The sequence below is a fragment of the Drosophila erecta genome, unplaced genomic scaffold, assembly GCF_003286155.1.
Source record: "Drosophila erecta strain 14021-0224.00,06,07 unplaced genomic scaffold, DereRS2 tig00000021-arrow-pilon, whole genome shotgun sequence".
NCBI classification, from domain to species: domain Eukaryota; kingdom Metazoa; phylum Arthropoda; class Insecta; order Diptera; family Drosophilidae; genus Drosophila; species Drosophila erecta.
In genome coordinates this window covers 9,980,763-10,000,000 of record NW_020825198.1, presented here as the reverse complement: position 1 = coordinate 10,000,000, position 19,238 = coordinate 9,980,763, and the positions used below count along the sequence as shown (strand labels likewise).

The following is a 19,238-nucleotide window of genomic DNA, read 5'->3' as shown; positions in this document are numbered from 1 at the left end:
CAAGCTTCACATGCAAGGAGCTGGTGCCAAAACACTCGACACAAAGTATATATCAAAGTCGTGCAACTGAACAAAATGGGAATATAAAGTATAAAGTGGAACAGAGTGCGGTCTAGGCCAGCAGTAGAGTGTAGAGTAGCGAATGAAAGGGATCTAGGTACTTGAACAACACAGTCACAATCACAATTGAGAACTTGCCAATCGTGGAGGTGGAGAGCACACATAAAAACAGTGGTTCTAAAGGGGAGAAGGGCTACGGAACTGGGCTAAAACGTGGTGGGGCTAAAAAGAAACATCGCGAGTTCTATAAGCGCATTGCGGCTGCTCTCGACTCCTTTTAAACCAGGGAATGAAAACCAAACCTTGACCATAGTGGAGATAACACATAGTTTAAACTACTTCTAATCGGAAGCCCAATTATTAGTACCGCCTGAATTAAATTGAAAAATAATTGTTAATTTGTTTAAAAATAACTTAATGCTTGTTTTCTCTTCAGCCATCTGTGAACAGGACTCAATCCCTTTTATCTGCATCCACAGCATAACCCCCACTACTTTTTGGTTTCATTCCCTAGCTCGGGGAGCGGAAGTCGAGAGGAGGGGAGTCTTAGGGGGTTCTAGTTCATTACACCCAGGTAGGACGTCGTGGAGTGGCGCCGGTGATCGATAGCTGCCGCAGCAGCGGTGGCTGTAGCCACGTTGAGCATCGCCGCGGTGGGCGGAGCACTGGAGGTGACGCAGATGCTCCTCCTGGCCTTGGCCAGGTTGCGAGGTGGTGGCGGCGCCTGCTGGTACGGCTGATGGGAGGAGTCCGCACCCATCCAAAGAAACTATTGTTTTTTGGAGTGCAGGAGGTTTTTGTGTTCGATTTGGTGTTTGTGGCGAAAAAAAATTAACGCACAAGAAAGATAGAAATTGAAGAGATACACAAAAGTTTGGACAAAGCGGCGTTTCATAAGTTATCTGTACGATCATGTCTATATACAATTTAGCTGTTCATTACCGATTTGGGTATAAGTTGCTGTTGTTGTTGATGTTGTCGTTATTATTATTATTGTTGATGTTGGTGTACGAGTTGTGAGTCATGAGATGGCAGAAATAGACAAGAAGATAATGACCACGATCATGGGAATTAACAAACTTTTGTCACAATTGTCACTGAAAGCCAATTATTTATAGCGTACAGGCATGATGTCAATAGATAAATGGTTGATAATTCGATATTAGAATGACAAGAAGGCATCGGAGGTGTTAGCTAAACCATTTGGATGATTGGACATTGGCTAGGGATGATCTCACCTGCAGGCTGGTGTAGCTGTTGTACTTCCTCTTGGTGAAGGGCAGCACACCCTGGTGTTCGTTGACATGGCGATGGCGCAGGAGCAGCGAGCGCATCACCGATGGCTTGTCATTTATGTCAATCAGGTCCTCGATCACCATCTACCATACGGTTAAATGTTTGAATAAATGACTTGGATCGCAATATATTTGGTTGCAAGGTGCCTCACCTGTTCTACCACGCGGTATGCCACGGCAGGCAGGTCCTTCTCGTTGAGATCGAGAAGGACAACGCCCGTTTCCAGGCAGCGACGCAAATTGAGCAGCGAGTGGAAGGAGAGGGAGGCAACATGGGGCTTGCCCCAGCGATCGGAGCCCTCCTCCACGTCCTCCTCATATTTGATCCAGCGGGCCGTCTCTTTCCATTCGCGGTCCTCGCCCACGCCAGTGAGCTCATCCAATTGCACAAAGATCTATTTGCGAAGGATGTTTGAATCAAATAAATATGGTAATATGACAATATGGTATATGGATCCTTGTACTGACCTCATGCGGACTATGGTCCACTTCGGGCTTCTTGTTGGTGAAGGGGGAAATCGTTATTTGGGGCAATTCGCGCAACTTGATGGATGAGTGATGGATCTTATGGCGGCGCAGGGCACGCGGGTCGTCCGAACGATGTGATCTCAGCTCGTTAAGATCAGCCTCCTATAAGTGGGGAAAAAAGAAGAGATTAGATCTAGAACTTGGGGTTTCATCTAGGATCTGTTTATGGGGCTAAGGGCACGGCCAAGGATAAGATGGTCAACCTGTTTAGCCGGCATTTGGCCATTTGTCTACAGGCGCATCCGTAAGTTTTGTGGGTTAGCAATGAGAGTTGGAGAGATACAGAAGCGAGTTTAGTTAGATGATCTCAACTACGGTTAGTGGGGGTTGGGGTTCTTGAAGGGAATCGTTCACTGGACTGAGGGTTTAGTGTGTCCCTACCTCCAATGCCGTGTCCTCAGGCTGTACAGAGATGCGACGCGCACCTGCATCACCGTTTTCCTCGAGCTTGTTTTTGGGTTCCACGCTGTCCTGATGCGAGAATTTACGATGTCTATAATACTGATGGCGGCTGTAAGTATAATACAAATATAAATTTCATCTCAGAAGGTTTGCGTACATTGCGTATACGTAATGTTGCCCTAAAGGCAACACTCAGCTATACTCGGCTCTACTCAGCTGGTTTGGAATGCCTCTCCACATGCATGCAACATGAATACACCCAAAGCATATTTACCTTCTTCTGCGTTTACGTTCGTGCGATTGATCCGTGGGTTGTTCATCATAGCTCAAACTGGTGACGACGTTCTTCTTTTTGCCGCCAAACTGGACGTGCTTCTCGTCCACCGAGTTGTCCGAGTGGTCGCCGTGTCCGGCTCTTTCGGAGACTAGTGGAAAGTCCTCGGGGATGTCATCGTAGTTTTGTGCATTATTCAAAGGCTCCGTTTGGCTCTCGTACTCCGAGTCCTCCTCGATGTTCAGATCGTTTGTGCGGACTGCAGATATATATACATGTTTAAGTATGAACTGCTATTACAGCAAGCCAGGGGTACCTACTGCTATTCTTTTTGCGGGATCCAATGGGTTGCTGGGAGTTGTCCTGAAAGGTGTTTACATCGAACTTGTCCTTGCGCGTGCTGTTGCCGGCAAAGACCTTGTCCATTTCCGAGTCCAGCAGCACCTCGTCGGGATCCTCATTGCCGGACTGCAACAAAAATGTATACCCATTGTAGTTACTCAATTGTTTTCATGCGTTTGGTCACGTTGTGCATGAGTCAAGTCGTCGCAAATACTTTTCAATTAAGAATCTGTAGGGAAAACAAAGTCAGACTAGTCATGTGACTGGCAGCATTATTGTCCCTCGTCACGAGTCTTTCGTCATGTTGACGATCTGTGGAGAACACTTTGTGGGGCGAGAAGAATTGCGGAGCAAACGTCGCCCTGCGCACATTAATCATCTACCATCTATCAAGTGCTTTAGCACGCATTTGAAGGCCTTTAAAAGCCAAACATTCCAGCATAATAACCCGGGCATTCGGGGATGAGAATCAGACTGGATTCACTGGGCGTCGTTCTTAATTGGTTTTAATAGATCTCAATTGATTTCCATAGTGACGAAGGCATTGATTGCGCACTTCTCTCAATCATCATCATTAACATCAATGGCTACATCATCTGGCAAGTGAAAAATATATAGTTTTCTGCGCCCGGAGCGGAGAGCAAGTAAACCCAATTATTGCCAATTGTTTTGCGGCTATCAAATTACATATATAGGAAAAATCTGAAATTGTTTATTGAAAATCACTGAAGAGCTTGCTGGGAATTCGATTTCGCCTCTTCCACTTTTCTCAGAAATCACATCAAAACATTTCGCTACACTTGTGACTTCACTTGTGATTTCAGCACAAGCGTTGCTGTTAACAACAACGATGGGGGAGAAAACATTATGAGTACAGCTTATATTTCCCATTTCACCGTCATTATTATTTAAATTCGTATTTGAATGTTTGTTTTTATGGTAATTTGAGCATGCGCAAAAACAAAGCCCTACAATATATTTACAATTTGCACACCTCCGTGCAACTAGTCAACATCTTTATGCATATATTCCCTGCTTTAATGACTCCTTATTGGGAGCTTTGGGTGCTCGAGTGTTTGCTTAGTCTTGTTTACTAAGTCAACATGGAAATTATCGAATGCTTAGGTGTAGGTACATAATGCAAATGGAATTAACTAAATGCGATAGGGTCCCTTGGGCTGGCGAAGCACTACCGATTGCCGGTCAGGTTTGCAGCTGTTGAATATTAGATGGCAACTTTAATACACTGGGCGAGCGTATCCTTGACAATTACATTCACTTCCTGATAAGCCCTGGGGCAGATAAGGGCGGAAACAAAAGGTAAACAGCGTTTCAGTTCGTGTTTATAAATAGACTACAATTTAATATCGCTGAGAGCCTGCACGTGGGAACGTCAATGTGTCCACCGACTGGCAGCCGCGGGAAAGGAAGACCAACGACCAAGTGTCTGTGGGTTGGATATGTGGGCTGGTTTTGGTGGGTGGGTTCGGCGAGTGGGTGGCGTTTGCATGTGATAAGCTGGAGCGTAACGCGCCGTGTTACGTTAATTAATCGATAAACACTAAGTTGTCCCATAATGGTTTTCATACTAGTGCGCTGCCACTGCCGTGGCTGATCATTATGAAGTTGTTGGCATTGCTGATTTACAGATACGCACAGGCGGCAGGCAGTAAAAGTATTTTGTCATTCAGCCATTAGCTTGATGCCCATCATAATGTGGCTATAAGCTACGGCTACGTAAGCCCCCAAACCGCTCATAAGCGAAAGTGAAAACCACCCACTTGCCACCACCCATCGTTCAGGTAACAGAACGTCGCACTTTGTGCAGCATGTCAGCGCCGCTTATCACAATTAATCGATGGTATGTTCTGGCCGCAACCCCACCGCCCTGCCACGCCCACCGCCCACCGCTCACCGCCCACTGCCCCGCCTCCCAATCGCCTGAGCTGTCAATTCTCGTTGTTGTTTGCTTAGCGTTCCGAGTGGAGCTAAATGAGTATGCACGGGCCATACTTCTATCCCAAATGCACACAGTAGCTGGCCAAAGAAATAGGAGCCCCATGAGATCATCCACAGTGGATATTTCGTTGTGGAAAATGACTGAAACATAATATTTGTACGAATCTAAAACGTATGTTGTGTAATCCTTCTAGCAGTTGCTTCAAAGTGCAAAACACAAAAATACTTCCCTTATTTGTCCTACTAACTGATAGCTTTCTAACATAACGAGAAGTTAGATAAATTCCTAGAAAATGTGGATTTAAATGAATATAAAACTTGAACTGAGATGAGATGGTATAAAATAAGCACAAGTTAAAGTCCAATAAATCAACCTTCTAAGAGCAAGATGTAAGTACAAATGTATTCCTTCCACCTGCTGACATCCACAGCACTCTACTTTCAGTTTGCATAACACATTCTGAGCTCCACAGCATATGCCTTCTGCGCTGAAGTTTACTTCGCGTTTTGTTCTATTTTCCAGAAAAGCCCCCTCGAGTTGGTGCACCTAGTCGGTTGACAAGCGTTGTGAGCAGACACAGTCACAGTCACAGTCATAGTCATAGGAATGCCGTCAGTTCGCCGGAAAGCTGGGCGTGCGTGTAAGCAGTTTAGAAACCGAAACCCCCATTTCCAGTGGGGGCAACAATAAGTTGAGCCGAGTTCGCGGAGTGTTTCTGATGTGATTTGACATCTGCGAGGCGGCAAGCGAGCGGCAGCACGTGACTTACAAGTCATAAGCAAGTTGAATGCTCGTGGCCTAAGCAACTTTTTGTCCAACTTGCCAAATTGAATCAAATTGCGGCTAAAGCGAAACTTGTTAAGATTTTGCGAGTTGCGAGCTGCGAGCTGCAGCAGTTGCCAACTGTTGTTGTCATCGCCGGTAAATAAGTTTTTACACTTGGCCCGCACAGCAGATTAAAAGTTAGTCCGCTGGCATGTATCGCGTATAACTTTGTATTTATTGGAAAACTGTTTGAGTTGCCAAAAGAAAGTCTCCCAGCCGACTGGAAATTGCCAAAGTTCATACAAGCTATAAAAAGAGGTCACAAATGTGATGACTGAAATACGAATAAGAAATAGATCCCATTGGATGTAGCATTTTAAAATTTCCTAACAGTTATACTTATTTGACAAACATAATAACCTTTAAATAGTTCAATTTATTGCCGACTCCAATAGCCAAGTTTAACCATAAATTCGCAAATGGTCATTATACTTCTCTTCAGCTCTATCGCGAATATTTGGTTGACTTTTTTATGGTGGTCCAACATTTGACCATAACTAACATGCCCATAAAAAGTGTGCAAATGTTGGGAAAACGGTAACCGTTTAACTTTGCATTTAACTTCTGACTTTGAGTTGGATATATTTATGCATGTATACACAAAAGTTTTTATTTGTTTGCAGCTGTCGAATTTTTTGTCCATGGCCTCTGCATAATTTCGTTGATTTTTGTTGGCCCGTTTTTCCTACGCACTAACGTAATTTTTTTCCATTCCATTTTTTTGTTTGTTTGCACAAATTAACGATGCTTCTATATTCGCTTTTGTCTGACATCCTGCTCGCAATAGTGTGTGTGTGTGTGTTGGTGTGTATCTGTGTTAATTTAATGTGAATTCCGCAGCGGAAATGTTCGCACAAGAGCAACGCGGAGAAGTGGAAAAGCGGAAAAGTGGGTACAGAACGCCGGCGGGTCAAGGGTCAGGGGGGCGAGGCGCGGGACGCGGGACGAGGGGCGCGGCGAGACTGACACGTGCGAAAGGTTAAACTGGTCAAAGGCACTGGCGTTAAAGCGTCGTATACGTAATCTGGTGATGGGAAATCATGCTGACAATGCTGCTCACCCACTAAACGTTTATATATTCACACACTATAGCTTCGCACAATAGAAAAGTGTTGCATACTTCAAGGTCAGTGGATGGCATTCTATGTGGGTGCTTGTGGGTGGGTGTGTGTGTGTATCTGTGGGTTGCCAGTGGGTGTGTGTGGGATAACTGTTAGCAATAAATAGCTAAAGCCTACTCTATTTATTATCCTGCGGCCGAAAATGAATAGAACATTTTCCAGGAAATGTGTTCAATTTTATACGAATTTTGTGAAGTGAGAACAACTGTACCGGAAATGCTCTGAAAAGTGGAAAGGGTTTAAAGGGAATTTCTTTTGACAAAGAAAATGGGAGGGTTTTCTTAGCATGGAGCGTGACAGTTGTGTATAACTGAATCTTGGTTAATTCTCCATTAAATGTTCTACACTACAAACATCAAACAAAACCTGCGACACTAAGCGGCTTATATAACATTCAATATACGAAACTTGTACGAAACTTCAATTAAAACCCGCCCAAGTTTGCTAGCGTAAGGAAAAGTTCAGTGAAAAGCCTTGTTTTCCCATACAGGTGTGATGCCGAATACATAATGCATGAACTGCTAAATAATTCCCAACATTTTTATAATGTCGACAAATTGGAAACATGAAACCGCAAAATCCCCGTCAAGCAGTCAATCAATCGTCAATCCGGCAAACCGAAATGAAACTCGGTTATTATTGGTAATTTTTAAGATGCCACACACAAAAAACACCTTGGAATGTATATGTATGTGTAAATGTATATGTGTAGCTATATTTGTAACCGCAAACACACACGTGTGTGCAGGGAGGATGACTCCGGTCGCTTGGGTAACATTTTCCGTAACGTTTCTGTGTTTTTCACTGCCGCTGGGCCGTTTTATTGCCCCAAAAAGTATGCAACACCCAAAACAAATTTCATCCGGAATTCAGAGCAGTATATGTATGTGTATATACTCAAAGGATCTTGGAGTTTTGTTGCCTGCGGCACACTAAAGGGCCAACTCACTTGTTGGGCCCATCTGCCAACTTTTCGACTAATAATTTCACAAAAAAAAAAGGACAGCATTCGTAAGTGAAAAAGGTCTTTCCATTTTCTGTTCGAGATGGTATACGAGTATATGGACGTGTGTGTGCTTGGGGTCTTTTCAAACCAATTTCAAGGTTGTGTGCTCTTGAAAAGTTTGTGTGCGTGCGTTTTTGATTAATATTATAGATCAAACAAGCTAGACCAGTTATTCGCATTACCTTGTGGGCTCCTATTTTGCTTGCAAAACTTTCGATCACGTTTGCTAGTTGGGTAATTGGGTTTTTTTCTCTCACGCAAAACCTTTTGGCCTGTTGCACTTTGACCCGCGAGTTATGAGGACAAAATATATATATATATGTATATCTCTTTTCTGTGACCAAATGTTGGCCAGTTCCGTTGCCTGGGAAGGCTGCCCAGCAAATGAGGGGCCAAGCTGCTTGTGGCTGCTGCCTGCTGCTGCTGTTACCTGATTTTCGGCCCAGTGCGCAGGCGTTGGCCAAAAGCGCGCGTATAACGGTAGAACAGGCCGCTCAGCTGGCAGTGCTGCAGCGTTTCGGCCACGCTCAGCTGATTCTCAGGGGCGCCACGGCGAGCGGGCTTTACTATGTGCCACCACCACCCGTCCACCCACCACACTCGTACACCAGGATACGCTGCTGCTGCTGCTGCTTCTGACGTAAATCGGAATGCAGTTTTCGACGCAGAAAGCTTTGAAGCAGGCCAAGCCAAAAGCTTTGACAGCTCAGCATTTTTTTGTTTTGATTGCTGGTCGCCTCCACCAGTCGTATCCCCCACCCACACACACTAGTGCATAATTAATGGCAAAGCTTTTGCGCTCACAGGACCTCCCGATGATGGTCAAGGCCGCTCAAGGCCAACACTTAGTGTTTTGTGTATGGCCCACAAAGATGGGGCGTTTGTGTGTGTGTGTGCAAAAAAGCTCTCCTTTCATTTTAGCCATGCACAAAAATCTATTCACTTGATGGCATTTTGAACAGCACGCCAGTACATTAGGGCTCATTAGCAGGCCAACCATATATGCATGTGTGTTTTGGGTAATTACCGATAACAGGCGAGTTGTAATGGCTAATTGAGTTATAGCCCTCTACAGTGCAGCTCAAGATGAGAGTTCATCCTTGGGCAACCTGAATTATGTAAGACCATTAACATTCAATGGATTGCGATGGATGACAGGAACAATAATTGATTGATTGTTGCCATAAGTAATAAATATTTAATAGGCAAGGATAGTACCAGCAAATTTGATGAATGCGAAAAGTTATGTGGGCTATAAATCATTCATTACACTGGCTTACTAAATTAGGGCCAAATATATGATGTGCACAAATTACCACATTTAACGTTACTAATAACCATTTGTGATAAAGTATGGATATGAATGTACTTTCAAAGAATTAAGGTTCTACTTGTTTGAAGGTGCATATTACGTAGCTTCATTCTGAACGTGTTTACTGAAAAAATGCATTCCAGATCATTCCAATTCGAATGTTCCACCTAAATCATGGCATACTTTGTGGTGCAATTAAGTTAATTGAGGTTGCTGCTCCCACGGCAACTGCAACTTGATGCTTTCACCTGGCCAGGTGTCAATGAATTGATTGCGACTACAATTCCGCCGTACTATTACTTTTCATTGTCAATGTCAGAGTGAGTGCTAAAGCTACGGCCTTCGCCACCGTAAATATCGATTTCCCGTTCTGTGTTGGTGAGTGTAACTAAGTGATGTGTGCGCTTCATTTGAATGCTGAGTGTCTAGCTAGCTTCCTGTTACCGTTATTGCCAACTGTCTGCTGCCAGTTGCACAATTAAAATGCGTTTACTTCGACGCTTTTAGCGTTTAGCCTTTAAGCTGACAACTTGTTGTCGCCCTCCAGCCACACACGGCGTATACGTAATGTTGAATGTTGGCAAAAACGCGAGCACAATAGCGGCACTTAGGCATGAATGAATGCATGATTAGGCACACTGATCTACTGCCGAGCACTCGTGCACACGAAACTAAAATCGAAATCGAAATTGAAATTGAAAATGAAACCCCCTTCGATTGGCTGGAAACTGGTTCCTAAATTGTGTCACTTGGTGGCTGGCGGGCATTTTTGCCGGTGTGCCCGAAACAACGGACACACTCCGGAAATGTGTAGAAAAGTAAACAACTGCGAAATAACAGACACCACAATAAAAATCAATAACAATTACTTGACATTACCGTGTGGGCTAGCGATTGAATTACTTACAAATTCGCATTTGCAAAAAAAAAAACAAAAAAAACCGTACATTAAAAAAATGATTTATTTAATGGAAAACTACCAACGGCACTACACTTATATATTCAATTTTTCTTATGTACACGTATGCTGTCCATACAACAACAGAAAAGTTTGTAGAGAACCTTGGGTAGAAGTTTTATCGGGATCATCATCATCAGACATAGTATGAGCTCACATTTGCCCACATTTGCCTAATTAATTACCCAGCCCAAAAGCAATACATTAGGTGGAACTATTTCTAGTTATCTAGTTAATCTTTCGATACATAGGAAGTGCATCCAAGGTTCCTTTCTTTCAATATTAATTTTGTTATATTTATATTTTACTCACCTTCTTTTTGGTATTGAAGCCCAGGAAGGATAGTTTGCGGACATTATTCTCCCTGCCGCTGGCCGAACTGAAGCTCATCTTGAGTGTTGCTTTAAAGGTTTTGGTTTAGTTTGGATCCGATCCTAAGATATAGGTGTTCTTAAAGGCGCTTATTTGATGATCAGGCAATGCAATGGCATCGAGGTGACGGTGAGCTTGGTAATTTGCTGCGGCCACTGTGGATGCTGCAAGAATCTCGGCATTCGGGGCAGCGAATTCAGCGCCCTGAAAGTGAATAATAAAAATTTAATAAATAAATGAAGGAAAGAAGAAAAGTCGAGCGAACAGAGGCGAGTGGATGGAACGCAATTTCATTAATAAACAACTTCGTCTGTTGCTGGTATTGTGTTTTTTGTCACTGCTAAGGAGGCCAATTGAACAAAAATATAAGTACCGAGCGCAATAAAAACCATTCGACGCGACTCAATTAAAGTTAAATGGCAGCCACACGCATGGGTGAGGGGTAAGGGGAAAGGGGTAGGGCGGCGGAGGGGGCGGGGTCGATGAAGCACGCGACTTTCGTTGACGGCTCTTGATCAATTTGCTTTATTTGAGCACTCAATTATTATTCGGGAACTCGGCGGGCAATGAATGTGGCAATCGACGCCCCAAGGCGGTATTCTTTGACGATCAGAACGCTCAGTTAACGATCTGCATCTCCATTTTCAGAGAACTAACAGTGCACAGAAAAAAAATCTAGCTATAGCTGTAGTATGAGCAACAGTTTCACCATTTTGGTAGCTAAGGGCTTAATTACAAGTTATTGGTTCTGTCACTTTGCTCTAAAAATAGTTTTCTTTTTATACCTCAGTGGTTTCTTATCATCAATATCATAATAATTAAATTAGTTCCGTATCTATCAACACATAGTATTTATAATTTTCCATTTTTAAACAGCATGCCTGGTGTCACATGTCTAAATTTAGCACAATTGTGACCGATTAATCGCCATCTTATCGAATTATACCTGCAATAAGTAAAAAATTCTGCTAGACAGTATAATTAGCTTTTTTTGGTATCTTTAGAAAAGAAACCTTCTTGAATATTCAGATCATGAATTTCTATGTTAAGTTATATAATTATGTAAAAAACAATGTCATTTCCTAATCCTAATTACTGCTCGACCGTATTTGTTCAATATTTATTATGTTTCTATTAACAATCAATCGCCTATCTATTTGATAGTTTCGTATAACACACTGTCATCTGACTGAAATGCAAACCATAATTTACGTCAATAATGGGCGCCGCCTATTCGTAAAGATAGCAGCCCTCTCGATTTGGGGCGTGGCAAGCGTTGAACCCAAGCGGCAATCAACCGAAACAAACACAAACACAATTGAGACCAGCAGTCCGCTGTTAAATGTTACGTGTCCGCAGGTCCTTAATAATGCAGTGGGTAACTAAGTAGGAAGGCACCTTTGTTGGGTATCTGCGGCAGTGCAGACAGACTGGCAACAGGACAACTATTGTAGCGAAGAACACGAGTTACACAAATTCAATTAGGCACCGGCACCGGCTGGCCATTGGTTTGCACGGCGGATGCAATCGCGAACAGCTGGCCACTGGGGCGGATACGCGATATTCAGGACACTCGAAACCGACGAGGCTTGCTCCGTGGCGTACGAATGCCGTGTGAACCTGTTGCGGCTGCGAATGCGCTGATTTATGTGAGCTTCTTTCTGCCGCCAAGAACGCCTGAAAAATGAGCCGCCGCCAACCGAAGTATCAACGAACTGCGAAAAACGCCCTCAACGCTCCATTGTTTGCTTGTATTGGTATTGGTATTGGCTCTGTATCTGTGTCTGTGTCTGTGTCTGTATCTGTATCTATGGCTGTGAGTGAGGAGCAGCGCTTCGTTTCGTATCGTATATCGCGTAGACAATCCAACATGAGTCTCGTGCTTAACTTAGCCCGTCCTATTAACGGTTTTCTCTGCCAACCCACAAATTTTCACTTCGCCGCGTTGATTATGTAAGAAAATGTGACTGGTCTTTGGAGGGAGCGGTTCGAGTTCCATGCGCCTTGTGCCTTGGATATTCCGCCTTGTTTGCCATATGTTCCTTGATAAAAACTGATGTGTCTCCCTCGGTCTGACCATGGATTAACGTTAAGTTGGTGTGCAAACAAAACTTTGCGATTTGGCAACCTTGATATTGCCTCGCGTCTGCATAAAAGTGGGTGGCATGTTACGGTAAACGTTATTAACTAATAAAAGGATTTCAAAGTTGATCAATGGCTGAATTCGAGCGGAAGCTCTTCCAAGGTTGCTGTATAAATATTTGAACAGCCATTCCATCATTTCGCTGCCTTTGGGTATTCCTGATAAATCCCTAAATTGCTTCGTTTATTATTGGTATCTATACTTGTTATCTGAACTTTTTGAAGCTTCAACTTCAGTAGTTTAGTTGAGTTTTTAACGTTGTTTTGTACGGACTTGACTGCGCTTAAGCTTTGACTAAATAATAATTTATTAGTTATAATAACAAAAAACAACTTTAGAAAGTTGGTAACAGATTAACTAATTTATTAGACGCAATATTTTAACGAAGACGAAATTATATTTAAAAACAAATAGTTTCAGAATAATAAAAATCTTTAATGGGCAAGACAACTTTTTTTTCGAAAAGTAATTTATACAGTATGCAGTAAAGATCAAAGACCACAGTATGTAAATATATAAATGTAGTATACCCTGATAAGGGTAAATAAAATCCAAAAATAGCCAGCGTTTAAGATCAATCCAGACCTATTTTTGTTTAGGCCAACTCAGGTGACTGGTCTGTGTTTTTACTGCGATCGGTCGGGGATCGCGTGATTCTAACCGAATTCGATACGATAAAGTGCACGTAGCCGAGGGAAAACAAATAAATTTACACATTTTATGGCTGGCACAAGGGGAGCAGACGGATGGATGGCAGTCAGTTGCATGTTATCAAAATTAGTGGCAACTTATTATTTTTAAATCTATAAGACACTTGAGGCAGACCAAACGCTCGGAACGGCGGTCGCTGGTTACCATAAAATCCGAAGGTGTTACAATTTAAAACCCCAAAAAGTTCCGTGGCTCAAAGGGGATGGGGAAGGGGAGCGGTGGAAATTAACGTGGTGATCAATTTTATGGGTTCATTAGCGTGCGCTGGCGAAATGACGCCAAACGATCGATCGTACGACGGTCTGACTTAATTTTGATTTAAATTATTTATTTGTATATACGTATACGTTGGCGGGTATCAAAAAAGAACCGCCTACACATTTAACGCTCTTATCTGGGCACTGGGCTAGCCATTCATTTCGATTTCGATTCCGATACAGATCGCACCGCAGCCAGTTTATTTAAACAATTGACAGTAATGTATGGGATTTGCCGCACGGCAGCCACATAAATTATCAAATTGTCTATTATGTGTCGCGTTCCCAAATTGATTTGATTTAACCCCAAAGACATGTCAATTAGCCGCCTGCCGATAGATGATATATGGCCACCGAGGGCTTTAAATAGCCAGGTCGCTTGTGTAATCAGCCGAAACAAGTCTGAGTCTTATCAGTCGAGTCTCGTGCCACGTCTCCTTATCAAACGACTGCTTTTTCACACCCTTTGCCACCAAATACATCCAGTTCCAACCGGTTTCTGCCAGTCAGCTGCAGTTGCGCGAATCCTGCTTCTCTGCCGCAAAATGCAACACAGAACTTTGCATTCACGTGCTGCCCGAACAAGTTGCAAACCGGTTTTCGTTTTTTTCGGTCGGCCAAATTGCAACAGTCAGCGGTGCAAAAGGCAGCTGCAGCTGGAATTGCAACTGCAGCTGACATTGAACTTGAAAGCACTCAAGCGCCTCGAACTCACTCCCATTTCTTAACTCTACCGGAAAGTGGGCTTTATTGTTTCCACAACAAAACGCTAGCGAGAACCCACTCAAACATATAAATGTCAGTTTAAAAGGCACTCGAGATATATATACTATAATACCTATAATACCTGGTTACCTGCCGAAATGTCGTTATAACGACGCCGGCAATTAAACAGAAGTGTGCCCATATACTATTTTTGAATATATGAGTGCATAAATATATTTGATAATTGAAAACACATTGTTTAAGTGCGGCCATAAATCATGTCCAATCATAAATTATTGTATTCAGCGATCGCCAGACTGATTTCCAAGCCCTTCAAGTGCGATTCATTACTATAAACCATACTTAAATCACACAAATGGCTAGTTCAAGTGCACTTATTGGAATAGGTTAGTAATCGCACAATTGCAGTTTACACTTGAATGGAAAGGTGTGAATAACGATTCAGTGTTCTGTTCAAAAGCGTAATACTATCAAGTGCCGTTTGTTACAGTAGCTAAACTAGCGAATAATTGCGATTATCGCACACGACTTAAAGCCGATTACTACATCCACTAGCATTTACATGGCTATTACCATAAAAATGGTACAACCCATTGAATTAGCCTTAATTAATTGAATAAAGCCAGCACAATGCACCAGTAAGCGTTTCAAACATGGCACAGAACTCATATTAAATAGTTTTCAGCATTTTTAATATTAAATTAACATTTTTAGGGTTCTACATACATATATGGCGACTACAACTTTCCACTTGAGTGACAATATTGTGCGGCCTTGAAGGATTTATGATCGGCAGTTTGTTCGTCTGTTCAAAGGTTCAAAGCACTTCAAATCAACTGCATGCTCGACACGACACTTGAATCGAAACGAAAACATTTGGCAACGCTCCACAGCACACACAAAACCTAAGGCTGAAATTCAATTCCAATTCCAACTGCAAATATAGAACCGAACCGCATTTCAATTAGGCCATTGCAGTTGTAGTTCAACTAGTGACTAAACACTCTTCTGTTCGCAAAAATACGCATAGATCGACGACCGTTGTGTGGCTTTTAACGTTGAGCTCATGTTTGTAAACCACAATCAACAACTTTTTTTGCAGTTTGCTTATATTTTCTCTACCGATAAGCAATACTCGTCAGCTGGTTTAAAAATACGATCTGTTTTTTCCAGAGTGTTCATATGGTTTTCTTCAGAAATTGCGTTTCTTAGCCGCAACGAAGTCGGCAGAGTATTTATTTTCTTTTATTTTGTAAATCACACCCCGAGAATGCCCATATCAATATCCAGACATGGGCGTAGCAAAAGGGGATATAGTATCTTTTATCATATGCAGAACGAAACGCTGCGCTTAAACAACTGTCGGTGACTTTGTTTTAGTGATTCATGAGCATTTTTCAGCGTGACGAAATGGAATGCCTTATCTTACGGGTGCTTCTCGTACGACAATAAAAACTTTGGAGCCCCAACTGAATGTTGCGCAACAATTCGATAGGGCTTTTATGTTTTTCCCGTATGACTGAGGGTTTAAGTAAGAGCAAAGCAAACAAAGTATATTAAAATGATGCTCAAATATACGAATTTCCAAGTTAATAAACATGAAATCTGATATGTTTACTGGTTATCACCTCCCCCTTTTGTGTACGCCCCTGGTACCGGGTACTTTCTCAATATCAGCTTCGGATATTAAATACTTCAATTTGCTGGCCCCGTAAATATTCTGTGTGTGTGTATTGTTCGCAGAAACAATAAATACTACTCTCGAAACACGCAAAATTACAACAGCAGATTCGCCACAAGTTGTGTAAACAAAAGTGCAAAGCAACAATTATAGCCACTGCAGAAGGGGCAATAACAATAAAACCCAACTTTAAGCGGCATGATACATTTTGGTTAAATATCAGGCTAGAACACCGAACACTAGAAAATGCGAAAGCAGCAAAAAGAAGCAAATATAAAGAAAATAACCACCCAAGTTGAGATAAACAAATTCTAGTTAACATTGTGTGTTTATCGTGTGCGGGTCGCGACTGCAGCATAGTTGTTGCAAAGGGGGGCGGACCGGGGGAAAGCCAAATTATTGAGCCATTATTCACCAGCTGAAACCCCAGGCTCGGAGGGGGGGCGTTTAGAGCGGGAGGTTGCCAAGCACAACTATCTTTCAACACAGCGACAAAATAGGAATAGCATTGAAGCTGGTCACTCATTGAGTATTTACGACATTGTTAAGAGTTCTTATCAGTAGTATTTAACGATAACTTTGGAATATGAAAATAAATTGAGACGACCAAACCTTAAATATAACACAATATACATATACAGGTCATTAAATCTTTATGTTTGTGCAAAAGAAATTTAGAAATCTCCTAAAGAATTTCCAAAGTTAAATGAAACATACATAATTCTAATATTTGTTTTCACTAAAAGTCATTAAGTTTATGTATGAGAATTGAGAATCTCAAAATATTTCTTATAACTATGAACTGAAATAGATTTAGCAATAAAATGCGAATTAATATACCAATTAAAATAAAATCTAAAAGTTCTAGTATCATTGGGAATTTCACTTCCCTTATATAATTTACATAGTTGTCAACCATTTAAGACGGACGACCGCTGTCCCTGTTTTTCGCAGTGCAGGCGAGAAAGTGCAACAGCGATTCACGTGCTGTGCAAAACTGATGGGCGGAGTGCAGGGAGGGGTCCAAAAAGGCGTCCAAGGGGGGGCTTGGAGCACACTCAGTGCTGATAGCAGGAATTCCCCCAAAGTAGAGTTTTCGGTGCTTTTGCCCCTGTTGTTTCTCTTGTTGTTTGTGGAAATTTGCATAAAAAGCAGACAAACTCAGCATAAAGCGCCGCGGGGAATGAAAGACAAACAGTCAGTAGGTGGGTAAAGGGGGACAGGGGAGAACTGGGGAAAGGGGAGAAAGCGGGGAAAGGGGGGAAAGGGGAAAGAGAGCGTAGCACTACGTGCCCGGTACAACTGACACAGTGTTAGCTTGTCGAACAAAACCAACCATGGCAAAAAAAAAAAAACAAAAAGAAGGCAAAAATCAAGAATACAAAGCAAAAAGAACTACACCGCCCCCGGTTACAGATAGAGATCCAAAATAGAACCAGTTTCCAAAGTTTCGCAGTCACATGCTGCAGTTGCTCTCGGAACCTGACTTGATTTATTTCCTTTGGCTGCTTAATAATTTGTCCGACAGCAATTGAGAAACCAGGCCGAAAAGTTCTTGGCCAAACAGCCGGCGAGCAAACGGTATTTAAACAATATTTAGTTCCGTAATTCCGTAATTGTTTTCGACGCCGAGTAAATTTCGCATTTTCTTTGACACTTTTCCAACTGCGAAAAAGCACAGTAAATGTTTATTCTTACACATCGAAAATTCGGATACAGTTTTGGACAATTATATAAGATTCTAAATCTCACATAACTTTGGGGCTCTGGTTGCGTAATTTGTTTTCAAAAATGTCAACGTGAAATACTAGATGTAGAGACGTTTTAAAGTATCAAAATTAAGTTGCACTTTTACACAAGTTATTTGTAAATAAAAAAAACATTTGGCATCATTTTTGATTTCAACCATATATTTTTAATTTTAATTTTTTTGTTTTTAAACCTTCACTTGATTACAATGTTTTTTTCGGTGCGTGGGAAATGCGACAGAAAGTCAAAATATCCACAATTTAAAGATCTTTCGCACGAAAATAGCCGCAGACAGATGAGCAAGAACAACGATAAAGGCAGACCAAAGTGAATTTTATAATTGACACGTACTTGAAGTATTCTTTTACTTTTGACTTTTTACTATTTATTTTTTACCTTTTACTCGGCCACGGGCGCCAACAACAACAAATGCGACCACTGATGACGTCGCCGCTTGGCGAAATTCGAAAATTTTCCACTGTGCCTCAGACACAGAGCGTTGATTAGCATAAAGGGTTTTTCTTTAACCTTGATCTTGCCTCGTCAACTTCCTGGTTCTATGTCGTGTTGGATTTATTTTTTTTTAATTTTTAAGATTTTATTTTGTTTTAATTTTACGCGGCGCTGACAACAAACCAATCGAACGCAGAAAGAGCGAGAGAGTGATATATTTTGGGGGCAAAACACTCACACATGCACACACACACGCGCTGGCTGGAGTAGGAGAAAAAGACGGGAGCGAACGCTTCGATAAAAACAACAGACGATGAAGAACAAGGCAATGACGAAACACGCAAAAATTGGCAGGAAAGGGCAACAATAACAACGGCGCTTCTTGGTTGTTGTAGCTGTTATTGTTGCCTGCGCGCACGGTGGTGGAACCGTTGTATACTTTTCTATACTCTATACTCTTTACTCTGTGTTTTCTTATATGTATTTCGCGTACGTTTCACGACTTTCTGTGTTTCGTCGTAGGCAAACTTGAACTTGGCGAGCTCTAAAAATATTATCCGCCTTTTATCCGCAGTTTCTGTGTTTCCGTGCGAGCAGCGGCACGTTTCCGAACGTAATGATTTACAGTTCCTGCCGCAGCACGTTTTTAACCAGAGCGATCGACGGCGAATTTGGCGGCGAAGAGAAGAGAGTTTTCAAATTGCCTCTCTTAAATCGATTCTGAAGAGCAAGAAAAAACACATGTATTTATATAATTATTTGCATCAATGCATGAAATATAACATTTATTCTGATAATTATATAATTTGTATTAATATTAAGTAATCTACGGTTAATGGGGATAATCAGCATGCAAAGAGCACGAGCTAGCATCTTTAGTTTATTGAATTATTTGATTAAAATTGCTATAATTGTGGTTTATTTCAGTCTCAAAAGCGCTAAAAGTGTTAATCACTTGTTTGCCTGCAGGCTGCACTTAACCCTTCACAGGGACACGTTTCGGGACGCCGCTGTTTGTGATTGGTTGCGTTATCTATTAATATCACTGCGTTTAATTTGTTAT

The 19,238-nt window shown here is 42.0% G+C and overlaps 1 protein-coding gene across 12 annotated transcripts in view; it reads right to left on the bottom strand.

Annotated features, from left to right (window-relative positions):
- The window catches only part of LOC6546106 (anion exchange protein 3), a 22,346-nt gene extending 3,542 nt beyond the window's left edge, over window positions 1–18,804 (bottom strand). The window contains exons 1-10 of one of the 12 annotated variants that reach the window (XM_026976725.1): window positions 18,119–18,804; window positions 10,396–10,659; window positions 2,880–3,027; window positions 2,560–2,818; window positions 2,265–2,394; window positions 1,824–1,985; window positions 1,508–1,750; window positions 1,299–1,439; window positions 1,003–1,020; window positions 629–829 (exon numbers count right to left, since the gene is read on the bottom strand). In XM_026976725.1, the coding sequence (XP_026832526.1) occupies window positions 629–829; window positions 1,003–1,020; window positions 1,299–1,439; window positions 1,508–1,750; window positions 1,824–1,985; window positions 2,265–2,394; window positions 2,560–2,818; window positions 2,880–3,027; window positions 10,396–10,473 (1,380 nt within the window). In that variant the 5' untranslated portion in view covers window positions 10,474–10,659; window positions 18,119–18,804. Of the gene's footprint in view, window positions 1–628; window positions 830–1,002; window positions 1,021–1,298; window positions 1,440–1,507; window positions 1,751–1,823; window positions 1,986–2,086; window positions 2,114–2,264; window positions 2,395–2,559; window positions 2,819–2,879; window positions 3,028–7,995; window positions 8,220–10,395; window positions 10,660–11,853; window positions 12,133–18,118 lie in introns of those variants that run through there. The other 11 variants (XM_026976724.1, XM_026976723.1, XM_026976726.1 and 8 more) reach the window with 11 other exon arrangements.
- Between the last annotated feature and the right edge of the window lie 434 nt (window positions 18,805–19,238).